Source organism: Cydia pomonella, chromosome 13 (genome assembly GCF_033807575.1).
Source record: "Cydia pomonella isolate Wapato2018A chromosome 13, ilCydPomo1, whole genome shotgun sequence".
Taxonomy (NCBI): domain Eukaryota; kingdom Metazoa; phylum Arthropoda; class Insecta; order Lepidoptera; family Tortricidae; genus Cydia; species Cydia pomonella.
In genome coordinates, this window is record NC_084715.1 from 2,124,735 (window position 1) to 2,150,930 (window position 26,196).

Consider the following 26,196-nt stretch of genomic DNA (forward strand, 5'->3'; position numbering starts at 1 on the left):
GTAATATGCTAATTTTCGCACTAGTGCGGTAAAGTAGCACCATATGTACTGTAAATATATAGATTGCATTGTCATACTACATAATAAGCAGGCATCGGAGTTTTTATCGCATGGTAGGACTAATAGCGAGCTATGGAGTTGACATTAGCAATAAAATTCAATTCATATTCATACTCATACTCATTCATCTATTTAATAGTGATTATCTAGAACTTTGACGAGTTATATACTATACTTTAATTTTGTCTTTGAATATATAAATATTACAAATAAGAATAATTACTATTTTTTGTATTGATTATATTACGAAATTTCATTAAAAAAAACAATATGTATATTAAGAAAGAAAAATGGTCATTATTTTTTATAAGTAATATTTATGTCCTGAAAGACAAAATTAAAGGATTGTTTACAAACGTTCTTGTCCTTGTAAAATTAAAATTACTAATTAAATAAGTGAATGAGTATGAGTATGAATATGAGTTGAATTTTCAAAGATTCAAAGATTCAAAGAATTTATTTGCATAGAACACAGTAATATAAAGGTCTTACAAGATAAAAGAAAATCCGTGCATTCAGTCTGCATGCAGGCGTGCAAATATTTAAAAAAACAGTCAATATATATAAAAATAGAAACAAAAATTTAAAAATATCAAATTTACACAATGTCAAGTAAAATAATAATCGAGGGTCGAATTTAAACAAAATGTCAAAGTTATAATAAATAAAATAGAATTTACAATATTTCCTGAATATGAATGTCAATTATCAACTAGAAATTTCAGCAGCATGTCAGTTGTGATCTAAATATTTTTGTACACTATAGAAACAATTATCAAGAAGCCAAGCAGTCAGTTTATTCTTAAATCTATTTCCTTTCAATAATTTGATGTCATTAGGTAATCGATTATATATTACTATACACATGTTATATACATTTTTTTTGTAAATAATTTTATAAGCTCGTGGTTTATGTAGCAAATTCATAATATTTGGTCGGGTCTGCCTGTGTATCACTTCCCCACGTTTTTTGAAAAAAGGTCTATTGTTATTTACAAACATACATATTTCTTTTTATTGCTAATGTTGACTCCATAGCCCGCTATTAGTCTTACCATGCGATAAAAACTCCGATGCCTAATAAGGTATTCAATTGTATAAAGTCAGTTCACACACCCTGACACCCTGTTAGGACAATCAAATCAATAATACTACAGTTGTATTCTATTAGTAAGGCTAACATAAGGTCATTCACGAGGACGCGTGCCTTGACTTATATTGTCATTATTAAAGGTTAGATTTGACAAATCTGCCAGTCATCGTGGAGGACACGACCTATAATCATTGTAACTAATCAATAACTGAATAAAATGTCAGAAAGTTTCGAAGAGTGAAAAGTTTTATCATCTGCTTCGAATTTGACATTTGATAAGAAGAAGCGCTCAGAAACTTTAACAAATACAAATACGTTTATTCCATTACTTTTTACAGCTGTTCATAGGTATAAATATTAGGTAGGTAAGTGGCGGTGCACACAGGCGGATTTTCCTAAATTTCTGGCCAAAACTAATGGATTGAATTAAAAGTTAGAAACGCTTTAGGAATCAAATAAAAACATGTTTAAATTAAACTACAGCTTTATTAAAGGTCAATTCACTGTTTCTATATTTATTTTAATAGTTTTTTTCTTACATGTCCAGTAAATACTTAAGTTCTTTTGGATAATCATTTACTTTTGAATCCTTCTTGTAATGTTTTCGTGAAATATCTGTTATGTAAGGATCAGATGACACAAGAAGGTTATTAAACACATCCTCTACATTTTGGATCCGACTAAATTTTGTCGAATAACTTTCTCTGTACATTTTTATGTCTTTATTTCTGGATTCTTGAGCTTTTTCTGAAAGTAACCCCAAAGGCACTATACAATTTTTCATTATTTCATGGCCATGAAATAAGATTTTATGTACAGTTGTTGGTAGGGGGTACCATGGATAATGTTTGATAAAGACAACAGCTGTCTAGCAGCAATAAATTTTAAATTTATTTGGATTAACTAGAAACGTACTTGTAAGTGCCAAAAGGATTATAAGAAAGCGATATATAATATTTTTGTTTATGCCAGTAATTTCACCTGAATCTTCGAAACAATGAAAAAATTGTTTGTAGTCGAATACGAACTTAGATAATAATTGTTTTGAGTCATTTGTGAGACCATCCTCAACACCTAAGAAACTTGCTACTTGGTTAAAAAGATTGGTAAATTTTTTCATTATTATCTTTCGAATTGCACGTTCTATAATATTCAAGCAATTGTTGACGACTTATAATGATATTCTCAGAAGATGAACCTAAAAACAAAGAAAAAATAAAAATAAAACTGTTTTCGTGATTTTTACTTCCAACTGATAATTGTCTAATAAAAAACAGATTAGCACGTATTAGCAACCTAAACTATCAAATAGTTTAGCTAATATGTTTGTCTTTACTATAATATTCATTCAGTAGTCAGATTCTATTGAATATTGAACTTTATACACTAATATAAGTAACCAACAGGTAAAAATTCGATTGTAAATTAACTTTTTTTTTCCTGTGTATAAACAAACTGAAAAGTATGAACATTCATGTTAAATATATAGTTACATACCTCCAGCTTCACAATCCATTATATAAATCACACCAAACAACTTCAAAACAATAGAATATGTTATATAAATACACTTAGTTTTAACAAGTAATTAACCTTTGGTCAGAAGTCGATACTTCGTTAATGTGGGTAGTTATGAAAACGTTCGTTTAAATTGTTATGAGGGTTGTCATTAAATCTTAGGAACGATACAGATACAAAAAATAAAGTCACGTGACTATTATAGTTGATTTGGTACATTGGACTTTTGGCCAGAAATTTAGGAAAATCCGCCTGTGTGCGGTGGCGCGCCAGCTCGAATACCATCCTGTGCGCGTTGGCCGACCGTGGCTGAAGCACTGGGTGCAGCTACATGCCCCTTTATGTAGGAATTTGTAGTAATATCTTGTCATACTAACCCTAGATTTAAGTATTTGTATGTTACTAACACAATATGGACATTGTTTGAAATAAATTGTTTTAATTTTTTTGATTTGAAGTAGTCCATCTTAGGTATAATTAAAACAAAATTAAATTTTTTGAAAAAACCCAAGACGGTTAAAACGTAGTTGAAAAAGGATGCACAAATAAATGTTTACTGCAGCGCCGTCTGGTGAGTTGTCACCGTAACACCTATATAAGAACATGCACCAATCAAACCCGAACCCATCACTGAAAACCGCATCAAAATCGGACTAGTAGTTTTGAAGAAAAATGGCAACATTGGTTCGCACAAACATCCTTTCACCCCAAACGCATATACCGTCTCCGTTCCGTCGTGGGTAATAAGTGTAGGTAAGCATTTATCGCAATAATATACAACAATTTGATTATGTAAGTAATGAAAAAGGTGCGGGTACAGCTTGCTGGACTTTAACCCGCTCTTGGTCAGCTAATTGGAGATGTATCGGTATTATTTAGCGAATTATACAATTGACATAAAAAATAAGAACATTTAGTAACTGGAAAATGTGACTATGGAAATATTGGCACGTAAAGCGTTGGTGGAAAGAAGCGGCAGGGTAATGTTGTATAACTCCACTAAGCAGGTGAAAATGGGGTCAAACATTTTAAAAGACTCGGTGGAGTAATGATATATAAATAACGAGTATACAGTAGACAATGCCAGTTTCGGAGCCGCGCCCATGGCGTGACCGCCGGACACAATAAAGCTCATGCGATGACATTATCTAAATATCTACCCTAGCCCGACTAAAAGGATTCTATTTCGCTGATATGCAAATTTTTTGTTTGTTTTGATTACGTATTTTACATAAGATATAGCAGAGTTGCCGGACATAATGTCAGTGGTCAGGGCATGGTGATTAACATAGAATCGATAGTTCTGGAATATTTTTAAGTTTGTTGCCTCAGTACTGTTTTAATGGCGTTAAAAAAACAGCGTGGTTTCTAATAGGCCAGGCAATAAGGTATAGAGGAAAATTCTAGGAACACAATTTTTGACTGCGTAACTATGTTTTGACTGAGGAGGTGAACATATCAAGAGTCCCCAGCCACAGCCCTTGACCCGGGTTACCCCCCCCCCCCCCCCTCGGTTACAAAGTCTCATTTTTCGGTTTTTCACTTATATCTTGGAAACTATATGTCTTATCTACATGATCACTTTTATGAATTAAAATTGATTAAATTTGTTACAAATTTTATTTAGTCAATATTTTCGATATCTTGTAGTTTTTGAGATATCCGCTCTTGAAAGTGTCTACAAAGTTACGAAGTCAAAAATTGTGTTCCATGCATTTCCCACTATAACTTTTTTGAGCAGGTGAGGTTAGAGATGCTATCGTTATCTGACTGCTATCGTATAGTTGCTTTACATTTGTCTACTTCTTTCCAATTTTTAGTTTACTTTCCTCATTCCTTTTTGTTTAATATTCGTACATGTTTATCCTATAAATTATCTATGTATTTAAATCCTTTATCTTTCTGGTACCTTGTTGTACATTACTGCATTTGTCACGCTCTTTTCACTCTGTCTTCTCATCTACTCAAAGGTTAACTGGAAGAGATCCCTCAAAGGCATAAGTTCGCTTTCGTACTTATTACTAATTGTACTGTTGTTGTGTTACTTTTCATATGTATTTTTGTACAATAAGAAGTTTACTACTACTACTACTTGTTGGGAGGTTAAAATCGTAAAAATGATGTTACTTAACACGTTCACAGTGCAGTGCTCCATATATAGGTCACGCTGAACTATCCCTACACGTCCGTACCCCACATGTGGGTCACGAAGATACAACCAGGTACGCACTTGGATTAGTATAACTTCATACTGCGAGATAATACAGGGATAATTTTTATATAGTAATATTTTTAGCTTGTTAGACAACCGCGAAAACCGAAATACGCAAATTGCAGGGATCTTTCTCTTTTACTCTCACTAAGACGTAATTAGAGTAACAGAGAAGAACGCGCCTTCGATTATCGCGGTTATAGCCCTGAAATAAATAATGGCACTACCACTCAAACAAGCCCTTTAGTCAAAAATACATTCCCTCTTACAATAATTCCTAAGACATATCCAACGCAACAAGTTCGCGTGTCGGAACGCTCGAATACTCCGCTCTAACACGAAGGAACTATTCCTTCACGAAATCTACGCAATTTCCCGAACACTTGCCTCTAGATTAATAGTTAAAATTATGTAACGTGTTATACTCGACTTTTTATACTCGTTGAGCTAAGAATAGAATAATTTATTGACGAGCAGATTGGGGAAACAGAAATTTGACGTAGAAAATAACGTAATGAAGTCGGCCTTCCGACTTCAATACAATAATTTGTTATGGGTTTTGATCTTGTTTTCATACGAACATGACGATCATATTAGTGCGCATCTCACGCACGATCATCAAACCAATTTACATAGAGAATTTGAAATGTCAAAGAAAACTTTGCAGCTACAGTAAATTTACTGTCATCTTTCGACATAATGATTAAAACTTTTAGAACGCCATTTGACTTTGATTCTTATCCTTTCATTGATATGTGTATGAATAATATTAATTTGTTAAATATCAAAAAGTGGCGCAATCTAATAGATAAAAGGCCAAAGGTATGGCGGCATCGTTTAGAGCGATAGCGCCACAACCTTTGGCCTATGCACGGTAAAATGACGCCACTTTTTGATATTTAACAAATTTAACACATGTCAGTGAAAGAATGAGGATCAAAGTCAAATGGCGTTCCAAAAGTTTTAATCATGTGTCTAAAGATGGCATTAAATTTACTGTGGCTACAAAATTTTCTTTGAAAATCCACCTTTATTTCAACTTCTCTTTGATTTCACATACACCAATCAGCGTAAACGATCTTCAAGCTCGTGTCAAAACAATATCAAACCATATCAACGTATCGAATCAAAATCGGCCCCGGATCGACTCACTTAAGCTAATCGCTCCTTCGCATGAATTAATAGGTACGTATTTGAGTATTTCATATGTAAATTAGGAGTTATTTAGATAGAGCGTAGATAAGAAAGCTTTTGACAATTTGTGGCACAAAACAAATGGTTTATGAGTTTTCCTAATGTGTCGGTAACTGCGTTATAGTATGATCGATCGGGGGACTTCACTAATAAACATTTTGACATGTTAATATCCCCCTTTTAACCGGCTACAGTATAACCAAAATGATGGTTCATTTTCTTACTAAGCTAACAGTCTATATACGAAGTATGGTGGTGGTGTATGTTTTATGTGTTCCAAGTTCCACCGTGACGAATGAGGCTATTAGTGTATAAAACTTTGTTTACGAAGCACTTATGAGATCAATTTGGTCTTTCAATTGGGTTAAATGCGTCTTTTTAATTAATAAGGTGTTAGTCGATTTGAATGTCACTTAAGTATAACCAACATTTACCAGTAAAAAGTAAAAGTTAATCGCGTCAAATTATTTTCGTTGCCTTGTTTCTGACCACTCTGTGACGCTTGTATTTGTGTATTCTTTCAAATGAATAAAAAAAGTCGAATGCCATATCGTCAGGTGACAAGCAAAACTCAAGGTTGCCAGAGCTCAACGAGGGCGGGGCGGGTTTAGGGTCGGCAACGCGCATGTAACAACTCTGGAGTTGCAGGCGTATATAGGCTACGGAGACTGTTTACCATCAGGCGGGCCGTATGCCACCGACGTAGTATATAATCTCTAATTACTAAATATACTCACTAATTACTAAAAAATAATTAAACAAAAATCAACTTTATGTCAGTAGTTAAATGGTTGATTATAGCTATGAACTTGTGGTGGTAATTGTGGGTAGGTTCTTATTCTTTATATGTATGTGGGTAAGGAGAGAAATAAAGGAGTCAGTCTTGATCTGAGCACGTAGTTTTATTAACGCATTCTAATACGTTTACATGGCGCAGCCGATTTAAAAGAACCTTTAGGTATCTAAATATTCTTTGTGATATTCTTGTGATAGTGAATAATAGAAATATAAATATAAAAAAAAAGAGACTCTTTGGAATGGAATCTATCTTGCCACCGCCGCCGCCTTTTATTTTCGATAATAACCTTGAGAATGTGACCTCTGGTAATTTGTCTGTAGAATGGACTAAGTGGAAGAAAGCGTTTAATATTTACTTCGACGCGTGTGAGTTATCTAAAAAGGAAGAAAAGGTGCAAATTAATATTTTGCTGCATGTTATCGGAGAGCGGGCCCGTGAAGTGTACCAACAGTTTGAATCGGAATGCACGACTTTGAAGAGTTTGATTGCGCGGTTTGATAAGTTCTTTTTGCCGAAGAAAAATTTAACTATAGAACGGCACAGGTTTTTTACACGTTGTCAGCATGATGGTGAGTCTATCGAGCAGTATGCTTTCGAGCTCAGGAAGCTGGCTGCCACTTGTGAGTTTGGCACACTAATGCAGGATTTGATAAAAGATAGGCTGATTTGCGGCATAAAAGAGGACGCACTTCGGGAACGATTGTTACGTGAGCCGGATCTGACGTTGAGTAAATCTTTGGATATTTGTAATTTGGCCCAGATGTCTAAGATGCAAGCGGGGGCTATAAAGCAAGAGGCTGTGGAACATAAAGCGTATGTTGTAGAAAATAATCCCAAGCATAATACGGAGTATAATTGGATTAGTGAAGGTGGTCAACAGAATCAAATTTGGGGGGTAAGTCACCGAGGAGCGCCGGCGCATCGTGGAACGGCGAGGAGTCGGGGGCGCGGTGGCCGTTATCAGACCCCCGCCCGCTACCCCGTGACCCCGCGCCCGGGTCTTGCTCGGCGAAATCAACTGTTTAATCGACAAGTGCGTGATGTCAATAGTGCTAACAACAGCAGTGCTAATTTATCGTGTTCGCGATGTGGTTTGCCTCATGGCAGTTCAAGGTGTCCTGCCATCGGCAGAAGGTGTTTAAAGTGTAACAGTTATGATCATTTTTCGCGTATGTGCAATGTATACGAGGTGCGAGCTGAGGAAAACAATGATCAGGTAAAAAACTGCTGTACTAGTTCGAGTGATTGGTGGGTCGATTTGTTGTTCGAAAAGGGAAATATTAAATTTAAGTTGGACACTGGGGCCGATGTAAATATAATACCACTTCGTTTCTTGAATCAAATTGGTATGAATAAAAACGATTTAAGCTCAACAGGTGATACATTGAGCGCTTACTCTGGCGGTGCTCTCATCGTAGTAGGAAAATGTAGCTTAAAAACAAAATACAAGGAACGTACCTACGTATATTTTAGACTTTACTGTTGTGGACACTACTTCACAGCCGATATTGGGTAGGGATTCGTGTGCGGAGCTAGGTATAATAAAGTTGGTTTTAGATATTGAAAGTAATACCGGTAGTGACATACAAAGGCATGTGTATAGGGAATATTCGGATGTGTTTGAAGGAGTTGGGTGTATGCCGGGAGTGTATAAGATTGAATTAAACAAAAATGTTAGGCCAGTGGTACACGCACCGCGAAAATTGCCGGTAGCTTTGAAAGATAGTGTTAAAAATAAGTTGGATGAGATGGTTGGTGATGGGATTATTGCGAAAGTTGAGGGGCCTACGGATTGGGTCAATAGCATGACCGTTGTGAGGAAGGCTAACGGTGACATAAGGCTATGTTTGGATCCAAGGGACTTGAATCAGGCGATTAGGCGTGAGCATTTTAAATTGCCAACGTTGGATGAAATGTCTGTCAATTTAGGAGGTTCCAAATATTTTAGCACCCTTGATGCCAAGCAAGGATTCTGGCAGCTTCGACTTCACGAGGATAGTACCGATTTAGTTACCTTTAATACGAGTTTTGGAAGGTATAAATTTTTGCGTTTGCCGTTTGGAATAACTTCGGCGTCAGAAGTATTCCACAAAAAAATGTACGAACAGTTTGATGATATGGAAGGTGTTTGTTTATTTATTGATGACCTACTCATTTACGGTCGCACGAAAGAGGAACACGATGCTAGGTTGAAACGAGTACTAGATCGCTGTCGTGAGATTAATTTAAAATTAAATAAAAGCAAGTGTAAGTTTGGCCTATCGGAAATAAAATATTTGGGACATAAGATTACCCCGAATGGCATTTATCCCGACGACTCCTACACGTCGGCAATAAAAAATATGCCTTGCCCAAAAAACACAAAGGACCTTGAACGATTTTTAGGAATGGTCAATTATGTAGGTAATTTTATACCCAATCTGTCCGACAAGAATCATGCACTTAGGCAACTGCTTAAAAAAGATATCGAATGGCATTGGTCGGAGTCGCATGATAAAGCTTTTAATATGTTAAAACAGTGTTTGACGAGTGTACCGGTTTTACAGTATTACAGTTTAAAAAAGCCCGTAGTGATTTCTGTTGACGCTTGTAAGAATGGGCTAGGTGCTTGTTTACTACAAGATAATTTGCCCGTATGTTATGCCTCGAGATCTTTAACGAAGGCTGAACAAGCGTATGCGCAGATAGAAAAAGAACTCCTCGCATGCGTATACGCCTGTGAAAAATTTTATACTTACATTTATGGTCGAAGTGATGTCACGGTTGAAACCGACCATAAACCATTGGTAAGTATTATTTGTAAACCGATCGCCTCTGCTCCAGCCAGGTTGCAAAGGATGCTCCTGCGTTTGCAACCCTACAACTTTAAACTTGTATACAAACCAGGCAAGTATATGTATATGGCGGACACTCTCTCTCGTGCGGTGGATCCGGCGAGTACTCCAGATGTGGTGCCGCGCGACCAGCTGGACGCGCGCGCACAGGTGTGCGCCGTGCTGCTTAGCAACCCGCTCGTCGACTCGCACTTTGTACGTATACAAAAGTTGACCCAGGACGACGGTGAGCTTCAGGCGCTAATAAAATATATTACAGAAGGCTGGCCGGAGCATAAGCAGGATGTCGATGACCAGGTGACACCCTACTGGGGTTATCGTGATGAATTGACGGTCGCGCATGGTATGGCATGGAAGGGTGATCGGATTATTATTCCAGTAGCTATGCGGAAGGAAATGTTAAGGCGGGTGCATATTGGGCATTTAGGGTTAGAGAAATGCAAATTAAAAGTGCGTGAATCCATATTTTGGCCAAATATAAGTAGTCAGTTAGAGGATTTTATTAAAAACTGTCAAGCATGTCTTACTTTTAAAAACCAGAATGGAAGGGAATCATTGATACCACATGAGATACCGGACAGGGCATGGTCAAAGGTTGGGGTAGACGTGTTCCACTTTAAGGAGAAAAAATATTTATTGATAGTAGATTATTTTAGTAAGTTCTTGGAAGTTCTAGAGTTAAATTGTTTACAGTCTAGTCATATTATTGAGCAGTTAAAAATTGTTTTTAGTCATCAGGGTATACCTGACATTGTGATGTCAGATAATGGCCCCGAATTTTCCTCGAGTCAATTCAAACTATTCTCTCAGCAGTGGTGTTTTGAACATATTACTTCTTCTCCATGTTATGCCCAATCCAATGGGCAAGTGGAACGGAGCGTCCAAACGGTGAAAAATATACTTAAAAAAACTAGTTTGGAAAAAACCGACTTCAGGCAAGCACTGTTAGAATATTTAACCACTCCCATCACTAATCAGCTAGCATCTCCATCAGAGTTATTGAATAATAGAAAGTTTCGTGGAATCGTACCGTATGCACCCCAACTTCTTCATCCTAAAATCCAAATTAATGTCACGGCACAGTTAGAAAAGAGACAAAATAAACAAAAACAGCAGTACGACAAGTCGGCCCGTGATTTAAAGCAATTGATGCCCGGTCAAAAAGTTAAGGTTAGAGTAGATAAGAAATGGGTTAGTGGCACAATTTTGTATGTTAGAGGTATCCGATCATATTTAATTCAATTGATGCAGGGTGGTACGTTGGTGAGAAACAGGCGTCATCTTATATTAGATTCGGAATATCGCCCGGAGTTACCTGTGTGTCCCCGACCTTATGACGATATCACAATGTCGAGTGATAATGATAACGCTAGGGCGCATGCGCCCGCCCCGCTACCTCAGTCGCACGCGCAGCGTGCACTTATCGACACGACCCCAGTGTCCGAACATGCTCCAAATAATAATTATTATGTCACTCGTTCTGGCAGGGTGGTGATTCCTCCTGATTGGTATTAATTAGCAGCCGGGTCGAATAGTATGTGCAGTTTCGAAGATGGATTTTTATATATAAGTAAACAATTTGATAGGTACCTATAAACATGAATCAATAGGTTCAACTTGCATTGACATTTCATCATTGTTTTTATACTCGTACAGCACACAATATTAAAACCATTTAATACAGATAACGGATTTATTTTTGTAAAGCAAACCTGTATTAAGTAGTTAAGTACATAATATAGGTATTATTAAATAATGTGTAGCCGTTATAATGAAATGTTGGCATTGTTTACCTACCTGCCTCTAACTGTCGCAGGTCACAAAACACATTCATGATTATGAATGTGTTTTAATAAAATAAAATAAATTATGAAATGTTTGTTGTAAATTTTCGTTTATTTCCTGGTGAAAAGAAATTAGTTTCAATTACATAATGTGTTGCATGATGTTTCATTAGTCATTGTTATCAAATTAAGGATGAAAATAAGCATCTATTTCCGATGCCTGCATTTAAATATTAATGAATGAATGTTATTGATAAGTATATAATCTTTATATAATAAGTATGAAAAAATTATTTCAATGATATGTCGTTTTGTATTCTGCCTACCTATATTGTTCAATAGTTTTGAATGATTATTTACTATGTAATAATATATCTTTATGAAATTATTAACAATCTATTACACTAGAAAAGAAAATATATATATATTATATATATATATATATTTTAACTTGTTCTAGCGATGACATTAAATTTCTTTCAACCTATTACCTAAAAGAACCTACCATAAAAAATGATAATGTAATTATTATAAATTTTTATTGATAGGTTTTAAATATAATTAGTGATTAAAATATTACTATTCTTTGAATGCCTGATTTCTTTTATCTTTAATACCATCACTGTAATTTTGCGAAATATATATTGTAAACATTAGCGAAACATTTTTTTTTTTTTTTGATTTGTGAAAAAGAAAAATGTGTAAGCACTTACCTACTTATATTTGTTCTTGTGAATAAAATGCTTAAATGAAAATTTGAACCAAATACAAAAATTGTAAAATGAAAAGTATAAAAGGGGGTTGTGGGTAGGTTCTTATTCTTTATATGTATGTGGGTAAGGAGAGAAATAAAGGAGTCAGTCTTGATCTGAGCACGTAGTTTTATTTCTGACGATATCATCAGGTGACGAGAAAAACTCACTAATGACCAAAAAAGAATTGAACAAAAATCAACCATATTTTAGTTGTAATATGGTTCAGTATGGCTATGAACTTGTGCTGGTAATTGGTGAGTTTTGCTTGTCGCCTGACGAATTATCTTCTAGCTGTATATTATAATTAACATGAGGAATAATAAAAATAAATTTCGTCTTATACGAAAAGCTACACTCTGTCACATTTTTCGGGGACAAAATACAAGACAACGAATAATGACGATTAAGAATATGGTATTTTTAATTGACGTGTACAAATCTGTATTTTTTTTACCAATAAAAAATCTGAATCTGAACGAAAATAATTTTGACCCAATAACCTTAACCCATTTCCAGGCCGCACCAATCTAGAAGGTTTCCCAAAAAATCCAAATATATTCCAATTAATCCAGCTTTGACGATTAATTTGAAAACAAGTCACATTTCCAGAAACTGCAATCTAATTTGAACCTTAAATCGCAATGCTAAAGTTGAGATTGTAATGCCGCGTATGTGGTCGATAAATCGTACTATGCCTGGAAAACAGTTAAATGTATTTACAGAACTTTAAACGTATCAAAATTATATCGCCTAATTGCTACTTAATAAATATAGAAATCGAGCAACACATATTATTTTATTTCAGGTAAATAAACAACACTAGGAAAGGCCGTTGATGACAGGCCACCAAACAATTTACATACGCAAGTACTAATTTACTGAAAAGCGATACTAAAATACTCACATAGGTCATAAAGTACTATCGCCTATGCAGTATAAAGTAACATAGAATATCGATTCATTTCAACCTAATGGACACATGTTAGCTATAGAAATACGTTTTCTATTGAGTTAAGTTCTACGAAATTTCATAGCAGGTCTACGATGTATCCGTACCGATGGTTCTTTATACTAATTGTTAAGTATGTTACACGGACTTTCGGCCCGATTCGAAGAATGATTAAGACACGTTTAAGATCTTGGAAAGATCGATTACTAAACGACATGTTAAAATTGACGTTTGTTTCGATTCCACTGTGTTCCCAACGTAGTGATTATATGCTCTTTGTTCCCAATCTACGATATTTCAAACGTCAAAGCGACATTGGTTGCCCGAGTCGAGCTGCTTCTGTCAATTATGCGACACACAAGCGATTCTAAATGAGAACTTGTCTAAAACAGAACTTATCGTTATCGTATTTCATTCTTCGAATCGGGCCGTTTAGCTGTTAACACATTCACCGCTGAGCTACGGTTGTAGCCGATAACACGGGTTTCTTGGTATGTAGCGAAAATGTCGTGTTTGTATAGTGTACGGGCCATTTTCGATGTCCGTCGGATTTAAACACGAGCAAAAATACTTAATTGACTTGTTTATGTTTCTAGTTTACAACACCAGCGCCTTTGACCTAGTGTCCGACTGAATTTTCGGTTTCGGCATGAAAATCATGTTTCGGTTGAAGGTTTGGTTTCGGCCAAAAAACTGCCGAACTTCTGGTGGTGCTGAATTAAAAAAAAACTGCATTTTAGGATCACATTCGGCTGTCGTGTTTAGCGCTGAATAGGTTAAGCCTTTTAAGGGTTAAACCTGGAGTTACTTTAGTTACCAGTACAATTTGACAATAGGTTAACGGTTTAATGGCTTAATCACGGGTTAGTGGAATGGTGCAAGTGGCCTTTATGGCTCCTCTACACGATGGCCCAGCACAGGCCAGTCCAAGGGACGCATTTATGCGTTAGAGGGAGTAAGTGATATTGTTTCTATTTAGTAGGTCTATCTATCTTTGAGCAATTCTGCGACACAATTATTTTTAAAAATACTGCGCAATCAATGCCGACAATGAATGTAAGCTTATTTTCATTAGTTTTGTAATTGGGTCGCCTTTGTTTAGAAAAAAAGGTTGCATGCATGGGTACGTGTATATTAAGTATATTTGACTCTAGAAAAATATTAACGAAAGAGCTGTATATGAAACATACACATCTACGTAATTTAATGTGCCAAGGCGAATGAAAAAACCGTGTCAAAAGTACTGAAAATAATGTAGAAAGTTTTAAATTTAGGAAATTTTCATTTGCTCTAAAGAGAAAAGTCGGAGAATAAACAATGGCTGTCCATTCTATGACATGTCCATTCTATGATATTATGAAATCAAACGCTGTACCCGGACGTATACCACTTTTGAACTATAACTCTTTTGAACTATATAAGGCTCTTGTAAAAGAGCCTTTGAGGCCTACTTGCAGAATAAATTTTTGAAATTTGAAATTTTTGAAATTTAAATTTTTGAAATTTGAAATTAAATTTGAAATTTAACATTTTGGGAATGGAGTTAAAAGTCGATTTTGGTTTTTACAGAACTTATTAAATATTTAATATCGTATTTCTTCATCGCTCGAATGTTTGAATTTATAGGCATGTTGAACAACAATATTAAAAAGATTATGTGTAAGAAAAACTTAAGCACGTTTTCAATTAGAAAATATTGTGAAACTTTTTAAACAGACAACTCTCTTTAACACATATTTGTCTTTAGACAGTTTACAATTATAGAAATTCTCATATATTTTGGCACTTGAAATAAAAAAAAACTAATGTAATGTATCTAACCTGGCTTGTCGGGCGGCATGGCGTGGCTGGCTCGCGGACAACTCGCAAGTGCGGCTACGGCGGGCAGCGGCCGGCCGCCCCCCGCGCCCGCGCTTTAGCCCTTGCCCGAGGGCCACGGAACGCAAGTTCCGAGCGTGCACGCTCGCCGCTGTCGGGTGATATTTGTTTTAACCGCTACATGGCGGTCAGCGTCAGCTTGGAGCGCGCACGCTCGAAGCGTGTTTCGTGGCCGAGATGTTAATTACACGTCATGCCTCGATCACGAAAAACGCTTCGCGTGAATCTGCTTGATGCTCACGCTTGAGCGACCACTCTTGTGAATCATAACCAATCATCGGTGACTCGTGGCAATTAAGTTTGTTATCGTGGCAATAATTAAGTTTCACGACCCGGGTACGTCCTTAAACTACGTCAAAAAGAGAGGTATGGGCATTGTGAATGTCATCTCGCTTTGTGTGGTAGGGCACAGCCAGTGGATGTCATTCCAGATCTAGAGCAGAGCCCAACTGGAGAAGTACCTCCACCTTACAGAAAACAGCAGCCAAATAACACTAGACCCTACTCATAGTGTTGTGTTCCTGCCGGTGAGTAAGATTGCCAGAGCTCAATGAGAGGGGGCGGGTTTAGGGTCGGCAACGCGCATGTAACTCCTCTGGAGTTGCAGGCGTACATAGGTTACGGAGGCTGCTTACCATCAGGCGAGCCGTATGCTTGTTTGCCACCGACGTAGTATTAAAAAAAAAAGTTTTTGAAGTCTTCAGATACTTACTTATAAGCAGGGGCCGGAATTCTCGTGGCATTTTTTAATTATCCTAGGGATTTTTCATTTATCGACTAACGATATACGTATATCGATACAATGTAGAACACAACATATTAAAAAATATTAAAAGTAGAGCCAGGCGGCCTTATCGCTAACGAGCGATCTCTTCCAGATAACTTTTGAGTACCTAGTTGAAATTGTGAAATAGAGATATGCAATAAAAACATTGAAAACCTAATAACCAGAAACGTTTTCGTATGGGTGTTAGCGCTTCATTTATCGGCTCCGCGAGCCATGTAAGAATTTTCTACGTATTATAGGAGGGCACGGCACAGGGCTCACGAGGCATTGAGTTGTTATTGTTACGTATTTTTCCGTTACCTTTAAGTTGTCCGCCTTGTTTCTGCTCGTAAAATGCTTGTTGTGTAGGTAGCTGAAGTAGGTAAGGTCCAGTAGATCAGCAGCAGCGCCAGTGGCTCAGGTGCGGTGGAAAACCGCCTTAACGCATCAGTGCTAGCGCGTACTACGCGCTACGAGCGTAGCCGATAACATGCGAAAACCCGTATGTAGCGAAAAGTGACTACGAACAGAGAACGCCTGGCGGGTCGCTGGCAGTGAGTGCTTTAATACTGGAATAGTACTAGGTTACCTATGAAATTGGCGTTTTGTATGGAGAACTTTAACTAAATTAGATTTTTCATAGAATAAATTTTGCGGATTATTTTGTAATGGCATTTTCAAACCAAACAAATTTTTGCCAGTAATCTGAGACATTTTTAAGGCACATTTTCTAACTCATTTTTTTTTATCTGTCCCGTCAGAAAAATATAAGTCATTTAAATACTCGAGCCGGCAGTACATGAAAAGAGCTTTTTAGGGTTTCGTAGTCACCTAGAAACCCAGTTTCGTCATGTCCGTCTCTGTCCGTCCGTCCGCGGCTTTGCTCCGTGATCGTTAGTTCTAGAAAGCCGCAATTTGGCATGCATACATAAGTCAGAAAAAGTTTTTTTTAGGATGTACATTCAATCCCATACAAAATGATTTTTCTTGAAACGTTTGTTTTGACCCAATGGCATGGGGTATCGTTTGGGATAGGTCTTTAAAAACGAACAAGGCTCTCCAAAAACCATATTTTGATAAAAATAATATTTTCTTAAATAGTCGCTCAGAACATTTACCAAACAGATTCTTTTCTGAACTTGTACAGTCAGCATCAAAAGTAACGTATCAAATCAAACAACGCTTCATAAGTACGTACCATTCTGTAAAAAGTAATGTATTTAATACAGAACAACTAAGACTGTAAAAGATATACTTTTGAACGCGAATTTTAGAAATTTATCTTTATTTCGAAAAGTTATCCAAAATATCAGATACTTTTGGCGCGTTGTTTCATCCGCTACTTTTGATGCTGACTGTACAACAGGTTCTAACCTGATTTATCAGGAACAGCAGCAGTCTTTTCCGGTAGCTCTAGCGCAGTGCGCTGCGCACGGTAAAACGCTGGCGTGTGGCCCGCCGCGTCCCGCGCGCCGCGCGCTGCGCCCGCGCGCTCCAGCAGCGCTGCGGCGGCGTCAGCGCGGCGTCCGACTGCGTAGTGAAGCGGTGTGCGGCCGAACTAATAATAATAATAAATAAAAATGTTTATTGAGTTAGCACAAACAAACGTGATTTTGACTGGGCTGGTGCCTCTTTTTAAGCGTACATGACACTTGTGTCAAGAGACACCGCTCTCCCGTAGGTGGTAACAGAATTTTTACATATAGGTACAATAGCTAGGCTTAAGACTTAAAACGAACATTTTTTTTTATAACTTAAAGAATAGAAAGAAATTTAGTAAGTATATAAAACAATTTTTAACAAAAATCTGTTCTTAATAGAGAAAGCGTAGATTTATAATTTTGAAGGTACAATTTGTTGGACTACATTTTTTATAAAGTTTTAATAATCAAGGGAATAAGTGTGTGTGTGTGTGTGTGTGTGTGTGTGTGTGTGTGTTTGTTTGTGTGCGAAAATGAATCTGAAGACCAATGCATTAGCTGATGGAATAAACCGTTTTTTTTTTATATGATGTAGTAATATACAATTAATATTAGACGACTCCAACTAATATGTTTTCAACGTCATTATAGCTTTTAGTTTTAATCCATATATTTAGTTTATTTAAACATTCTTTAGCGCTTACGGGGTAAATATTTAACAACTTATTTATAAAATTATACAATTTAACCGACTGAGCTACATACTGCCTCTTTGCAAAAACAGATTTTGGTACAGGAGCTGTTATCACATCAGGTTTTCTTCGTTTAGATTTATTTTCGTCTGTTTCGGGTGTATATATGGTTTCTTTATGTCTTCGTAAAACTGCATTAATTATATATAACTTTCTAACTGAGAGCAGTTCCGAAATTTGGTAGAGCTCACTGGTAGGGCATGAATAGGGCTCAAAGTACATTACCTTGATTAACGCTCTTTGAGCCCTTTCTAATTCCAAAAACTTTGTTTTTGTGGCACCACCCCAGATTGGAATACAGTATGCAAGAACCGACTGAGCAAGAGAAATGTAAATTTGATTAAGTAGCTTTTTTGTTGCTACGTGTCGAAGATTTTTAAAGATCCACATCATCTTTCGAGTTCGCGACATGATTAGTTCAATATGTACATGCCAGGTAAGTCTCTGATCTATCATGACGCCCAAGTATTTTGTGTACTCAACTTTGTGGATTTCTGGGCAAGTACAATTTACATTGAGGTCATTACATGTATGTATCTTCAAAGTGAAGGTGGAGTTGGGCTGCGTTCTCTTGTATTTAGTGAAGCATATGAAGTTAGTTTTTGCTATGTTTAATGTCAGTAGGTTATTATGTAGCCACTGAGCAATTTTAGCTAGTCCAGACTCAGCGGATCTCCTGACATCTTCCCAGCTATCCCCCCAGAACACAATAGCTGTATCATCAGCGTAAGCAAAGATCGATCCGTCATCGATGTTAAGTTGACATAGTTGGTTGACGTATATTAAGAAGAGAGTTGGGCCGAGAGCACTTCCTTGAGGGACACCATAACTTACGTCACATTCGCCACTAATATATTCACCAATCTTTACTCTTTGCTTACGGTTATAAAGGTAGCTGGTGAGTAGCGACAGCGGTACTCCTCTGATTCCAGTGGCCTCTAAGGTTCTAATTAGTATGGGAACAGAGACAGTATCGAACGCTTTCTTTAGATCTAAAAAGACGGTAAGTGATTTTTTATTTTTGTCTAGCTTGTCTATAATTAGAGAAGATAGAGCTGATACTGCGTCCTCTGTGGAGAGGTTTCGTCTAAACCCATATTGGACGTTTGACAAAATGTTAAATTTATTTAGGAAGTTCAATATTCTGGTATTTATGACTTTTTCTATAATTTTTGAAATCACAGGTAGGACTGATATAGGTCTGTAATCTGAGACACAATTTCTGTTCCCACCCTTATAAATCGGAGTGATGATAGCCTGTTTTAAAGAGTCAGGAAAGACACCACGACTGAAACATAGGTTCACTAGGTGCGTCAAGATTGGAACAACAATACCACTCGCCAGTTTCAAGAATTTTGTAGAGATGTTGTCCCAACCAGGAGCACTAGTCGATTTTAAATTTGAAAGGGTAATATATATCTCATTTGGATCTGTGTCATATAGTACAAAAGAAGGTATACATGTGCTAGTTAGGTTATGATTTATGCGGTTTACAACATTATTACTGGACAATATCGTTTCAGCAAGAGACTTGCCAACGTTAGAAAAGTACTGATTTACTTCATTTAGAGATTCAATGGGGGTATTTTTAATGTCAAGTAGTTCCACGTTTTCTTTTTTATTTATTTTTCTACTTGTTATATTATTTACTGCCTTCCAAAGTGTCTTTGAGTTTTTACTAGAGTTAACTAAGGTATCTTTGTCGTATTTCCTTTTAAGCTTTTTTATAAGGCCATTGCAAAAATTTCGGTATCTTCGATATGTTGTTCTAAGAATTATATTATCCGGATCCAGCCTAAGCTTACGTTGCATATTATTCCGGTTTCTGATGCATCGGAGAACTCCTAGAGTTATCCAGGGTTTTTTAATGCGATTATTTTTAGGTACAAGTGTTGTTGTCTTAGTTGCAGCAAGACATGTTCGAATTGTATTTATTATATAGTCAGTAACATAGTTGGGGTCATCACTTTTATATATGTCTATAAAATTCACTTCTTTTAAGCTATTTATTGCAGTTTCAAAGTTTATTTTGGTACATGTTTTTTTAAGGGTTTTTCTAAAGTTATTGTTACCAAGCCTTAGTAATATGGTGTAGTGATCAGTGATAGTCGTGTTTAAAACTAGTATATTTGCCTGCGAGTTTTCTTTATTTATTTTAATCATAAAGTGGTCTAAACATGTTTTATTTCTGGTCGGTAAGACATGTCCTGGCAGTATCCCTTGCATTGCAAGCATATTTAAATAATTTAACCTGTTAGATCGCTCGTAGGACTGCTGATTTTCTTTATGAATTAGATTAATATTTATATCTCCTGTAATTATAATATTTTTGCATGAGTTTATTGTTTCCAGGTGCATATTTAGTGAGTTAATGAATTCATCAGCATTATTAACAGATGGTGATCGATATAGCCCAATAATTTTTTTATCTAAGAAGCTTATTTCTAGTCCTGATGCATGTGTAAGTTTTATTTCTTTTACTTTAACCTTGTGTGTCATTTTAACATAAGCGACTACACCATCATTTTGGTTTAAATATTGGGTTGTTGAGTAGGTTGAATAATTTTCTAATGATGGAACAGGTTTGTCCGGATGTAATCTACATTCACTAAGTATTATAATATCAACATTAAACTTAAATTGCGCTAGGGTTACTATGAGATTATCTAAGTTACAGTAAATACTTCTTATATTTTGTGCTAAAATAGTAATATCAGATTGTTTGATTTTTATATGTTTTAGAATATCTTCTTCATTGCATTCTACGGATTGTACCACAAGTAATTCGTCAATTTGGTTAAGAGTAGAAAGAGTGTCATTCATTTTGAATATGTTTAAAATCAGTTGTGGTAGCAGTTAATGTTGAGTATAAGTATTTTATTAGGTCTATAATTGGTCTATGAGATAACTTACAATTCATGATTCGTTTGATATAATGTATATGGGGTTTTATGTTATTTTTGTGTAAGATTTTAGTTTCATGTGTATATATTTTTATGTTACAATAAATAGTTATGTGGAGTATGTGTGTGTTGTACGCATAAAGCGAGAACAAGAAAGTAATCCAATCATAAACAGCCAAACATGCAATATAGTAATAATAACAAGATATACCTAGATTTATAGCTAGTCACGATTCTTGAAGAAGTCTCTGCACCTGCGCCTCACTTGTGATGTTAATTATAGGTGCGGATTTAGTTTTTCTAACAAAAACTCTGCCAAAAGAAGTCCAACAGAACTCGTATCCTTTTGAGCTTGCCAAATCTCTTGCTAAAAATCGTAGTCGAGCTGCTTTAACTGTTAAGTTCTCCGTTATGTATATTGGGGTCTCCAGTATGTTATGTCCGAGTAAGCCGAGATGCTTGGCGCGTAATTTGTTGCTAGAGTTTGTCTGGTTGTACTCTTTACATTTCCCTAGAATATCATTTTTCTGTATAGCCGATACCATTTCCACTATAATGGGAGGGTTTTGCTTGTCATTCGGTCGGCTACGTACCCTGTGTATGTCCGAGATGTCCGAGGGAGATAAAGGGAGCCCTATGGTCTCTGACAACTTAGTAACCATGTTAACTAGGTCTCCTCTAGTCTCTTTCTCAAGTTTTGGGACATTTTTAATTTCAATGTTTTTCTTTCGGCTGTCGCGCGACATGTCCTCTAATCTATTTTCGAGGATATTTATGTACTCCTTGTCCTTTCTTCTGTCCTCCTCAAGTTTTTCCATTTTCTTCCTTAGTTCCTCATTTTGCGCTGCTAGAAATTTGACAGTACTGTCTATACTACTGTTGGACTCTTTTATTTCCACAAGCGTGGGATTGATGGTTTTTATTTCTTTCTCTTGTTTTTTCTGTGATAACTTTATTTCTTGTATCATTTGTCTCATTTCCTCCTTAAATTGTTGCAGGTCTGTCCCTGGGCTATCTCTTTGTCTTTTGTTGCCCCGTTGGGCGCTGAAGTTCGGCGGCGTCCGTTCTGCATTAAGCATTTCCTCGCCCGAGCGCGACGCATCATTCTCACCCGCCATTCTTCTCAAGCAGGTTACAACTTACTAGGCGGTAATGAAATAAAGGAGGTTGAGCTTGCGCGTGCGCGCAGAAAGAGAGAGCTATAGATTAGTCACCTCGGTCCGCTTCGCGGGGCGTGTCCTGATGCGTGTGTGCTGCTGACGTCACTGCTAGTCGTTGTGTGCGTGTACCAGGGCAGCAGCAATCGCGCGCAGTAACTGGTGCTATGCGCGTCTATCGCGGCACTCTCGCAACTTATGTGCTCCTATTTTAACGGCTTATTTAATTAGCGATTTAAATTATATAGCGAACTGATGAACATAATTAAATTACTGAAAGTTCTTTCTAAAATCAAACTGCAAATATAGTCAATCAGAATAGTTTAGTTTAGTTTAATCAGTATATATAATAGGTGGTGGTTTCGACTTCGCTGGATCCGTAATTAAAAACAAGTTACCGTTATCGAACGAGCGAGCAAAGCGAAGCGAAGTTCTTACATTCAACTTGGAACACACGGCTGGCTAGGGGCAGCACGTCCCGGCCTTGATGTACAATAACTTAAGTAAATTATGTAGATTTGTTCTAATTTAAATAAAATTGGGTAAACGTGTACCTACATGAGGGCATTATATTTTAGTCATTAAATTATGAGCAGGCTCGATCAAGGGGTTATGGAGCTAGAAGAGCCTAGAAGGCCAAAAAGCTATTTGTGAGGGGTCTTGCTATTCTGGTCATTTATTTGCAAGAAAGAATCGTCGACTTTGGTATCAAATGAAGGTGCCCGGTTTACACATGTATAATTTTTTTATATTATGTCTTTAAACTAGTTTAAACCATTAAACTTAGTAGCGTAGCGTAGTCATCTCTCTCTTTCACTCTTCCATATTAGTGCGACAGTGATAGTTGTGTTTCGTTCGCTACGGAGCGTAAGCGATTGACATGATGGCTACGCACCCTGTTTCTATAGTAATTTAAATTGTATCTTAATGCATGTTAATTATAAGAATATGTTTTGAAAAGATATATAAAGATACCCTCCTCCAATTGAGGGGGGATTTAATTCTTCTCGGATCAGAAGTGTAGGGTTAGAGCCGGTATTGCTCAATGTGACGTTCATAAGCGCATTGTAATATACCTATTTGAAAAACAAACTTTGTCTCTTTATGTTTATTTGATGATGATGATCGACATAGGAGGTGGCCATAAGAATTCTGTGATAAAACAACGCAACCTAACTGTGTTTGGGTTTGTTAGAATTGTCTCTATGAGTATTAGTTGCTCGTTGAATGGTAATTACAGTCCGCGATTAAACTTTCTATCAAAAATTAAAATTTTGACAAAAAAATATTATATATCCGTAAAAACAATGTTTTGGCTAACGTAGCACTAGCAATAATGTGGGAAGCATGTAAATAAATAAGCTAATGATAGTTAGTTAATGATAGTTGGATTAGGAACTACGATGAATTCTGTACTTGAAAACTTGTCTTTTTGGACTTAAAAAATCTCTTGCCAGTCTATTTTGAAATTTCTAATGTGTATGTAACAACCTTAAGGATATTAAGCCTATTATTAATTGAGTTGTCTGTCTTTACCACACACACACACACGCGCACGCATGCACGCATGCACGCATGCACGCACGCACGCACGCACGCACGCACGCACATACACTACATACCACACCGTCCACACTTACACACATACTCATCATCATCATCATTGGCCTTTGAGTCTATTACAGACTATTCAAACAGTGTCAGGTAGGGCGGCAGCGCTTTTCATGGCTGTGTAGGCCAATACGGGAGCGGCAAACACGACCACAAGCCAGGCAGGTGTAGTATGTCCGTGGCGAACAGGTGTCGGGCTGATGACGCTTGGCTCGCTTACTAGCAAGTGTCTTAAACCAAGCCTCATCATGGATTTTACGTCCGTCGAACACCAGTTTGCGCCACTTATCTCTGTCCTCGGCAAGCTCCTCCCATTTATGAACAGGGATGTTGAAGGCGTGCATGTCTCGCTTGGCGCAGTCCTTATGCCGTAACATTGGCCGACCGACGCTTCTCTTGGCATCAGCTATGGCGCCAAGTAAAACACGTCGCGGCAAACGAGAAGGTTGCATTCGATGCACATGCCCCAGCCAACGTAAGCGTCTCTGCTTTAGCAGCGCAAAGAGGCTGGGTAGCTGAGCAATCTCCAGAACCCTCTCGTTCGTAACCTTGTCCTTCCAATTTATATCTAAAATGCGGAAATCGACGTTCGAATCGGAAAAGCCGCGACGATGTTTGGGAAGTTGAGTACAAGAGTATGGCAAAATAAACATCTAACCAGGAAAACCAAGATGATCGTTTACCAAACGTGCATCCTGAGCATACTCTTGTATGGGGCTGAGACTTGGACATCGTACGCCAAGCACGAGCGTCGTCTCAACGCTTTCCACATGCGCTGCATCCGGAACACACATACTACACACTACATAATATACTTTATTTCTTTATTTAAACTTAATTGTAGAAAAGGCGAACTTAATGCCATAAGGGAATTCTCTACCACTCAGCCTTCACTATACTGAGAAACTAAGTATAATTATTAACGTATAATTGTACATATTCTAAATTAGTTACTGAATTGATCGCTATTAAAAATGCAAACTAGCTAACAGTGTGTTTTCTTAAAACAATGGAGTCTAACAGTATATTATTGTTTAACCTTTCTGTTTGGCCTAAATTAAATGTTAACGAATATATTGATGTTTTATTTTCTTTACCAAGTTCCTACACAAATAATGTATATCTAAAAATGTTTTGAACTCGTAACCCTAACTACCAATAAGGAAGCCATAATGTGACGCACGTTCCAACTTTAAACTAGAACTTGATTGTCATCCAATCGATTGGTTGATAGACGCATATAGAACACAGTATGTACCATCAGAGACTAGTAAACATTGAAGACGAACAACCAGTGTCGGCCGCGTTAGGCCCCAGGCCCTGTGTAGTAAGCGCTAGCCACCCCCTTCTCAGCACCCATCGTATAGGTAGACTGCCTAGTGCCGCTCCTAATATCTCGCCGCTCTAGAAGATTTTTCTTTAAAAACTTCAAAGAAAAAGAAAACTCTCTATCTATAATCTCCAAAATTATTATTTTATTAAACTATTCTTTGAAATTTCTAGGATCGGGCCTACTTGGCCTTAGGGTAAATCCACCGTTTCGAACAACCTTCATACAACACTGCGTACCTTGCCTGCCTATTTACTATTTTTCTGAATTTTATGCCGAAACCGAAAGTAAAATCGAAACTTCGATCGGACACTATTGGATAATACAAGTAATTCATTGTAAAGCTAGCAATCTAGCCATTTTAAAATAGGCAGGAACAGCAACACATAACTAAACATCGATAGACTTTATCGCTTTCAAAATAAGGATCACAAATGGTTAGAGTCTGGCTAGCCAAATATTGTTGACAGATTTTTCGTTGTTGTATCACCAATTGTCTATGATTAGAAAAAAACCTAAAAGCTGTTGTCAATTTATGTCATTCATTCAAATTGTTCGCGGGTTATAAGGGGTTTATTTTAAATAATATTAATAATGAATATACCGAGTGGGGCCCGTAAACTATTATTTAAGCTCGTAAATAATTACGACAATGTGCGAAGTTGACGTGAAGCGTTACATACCGAAAAACTTCTTAGAAGTCGTAAACAATTTAATAGGTTGGTGCTCTATTACTATTTTGATACTTTAAGTACCTACTGGAAAATATCAATAAAATCCAAACATTGGAACGTAACGAGTTACTGAAAACCAATATACAGTAGTAATTTGATTTAACAACATAAAATATATAAAAATATCTCGGCAATACATGTCTATATATGTCTTTATATTTTACATAGTGATATAAATTATGTGAGCTGACTTTGAGTGCACGACAACGTATATTTAACTGATTTCCTTAGGTACCTTACGTGTGCACAGAAAATCAAAAATATGTTCTAGTATCAACACTATAACGTCTACTACACAAAGTGTGACCAGCCCAAGATTTTTTTAATTTCCCGCCAAACAATTTTGTAATATTTCGGTAGCCAGACTCCAGGTACTTAATTATTTGTAATGGTACTTGATGGTACGTCACAGATTTTAACTGTTCATCCATTAATGGTTCAAGCAA

At 36.7% G+C, this 26,196-nt stretch overlaps 2 protein-coding genes across 8 annotated transcripts in view; one reads left to right on the top strand and one right to left on the bottom strand.

The window, feature by feature from the left end:
• LOC133523975 (uncharacterized) overlaps nt 1-26,196 on the bottom strand; it is a 68,895-nt gene that overhangs the window by 13,415 nt on the left and 29,284 nt on the right. For 6 of the 7 annotated variants that reach the window (XM_061859717.1, XM_061859716.1, XM_061859715.1 and 3 more), the window contains exon 5: nt 17,217-17,400. In XM_061859717.1, the coding sequence (XP_061715701.1) occupies nt 17,217-17,400 (184 nt within the window). Of the gene's footprint in view, nt 1-15,019; nt 15,177-17,216; nt 17,401-26,196 lie in introns of those variants that run through there. The other variant, XM_061859720.1, reaches the window with a different exon arrangement.
• Nucleotides 6,901-11,894, top strand: LOC133523969 (uncharacterized). The gene is made up of 2 exons (XM_061859707.1): nt 6,901-8,092; nt 11,198-11,894. Exons 1-2 carry the CDS (start codon nt 7,115-7,117, stop codon nt 11,213-11,215), a joined length of 996 nt encoding a protein of 331 aa, XP_061715691.1. The 5' UTR covers nt 6,901-7,114; the 3' UTR covers nt 11,216-11,894.

Excerpts from the sequence above, each read along its gene's own strand:
- LOC133523969 (XM_061859707.1), top strand. The coding sequence starts at position 7,115 with ATGGAATCTATCTTGCCACCGCCGCCGCCTTTTATTTTCGATAATAAC.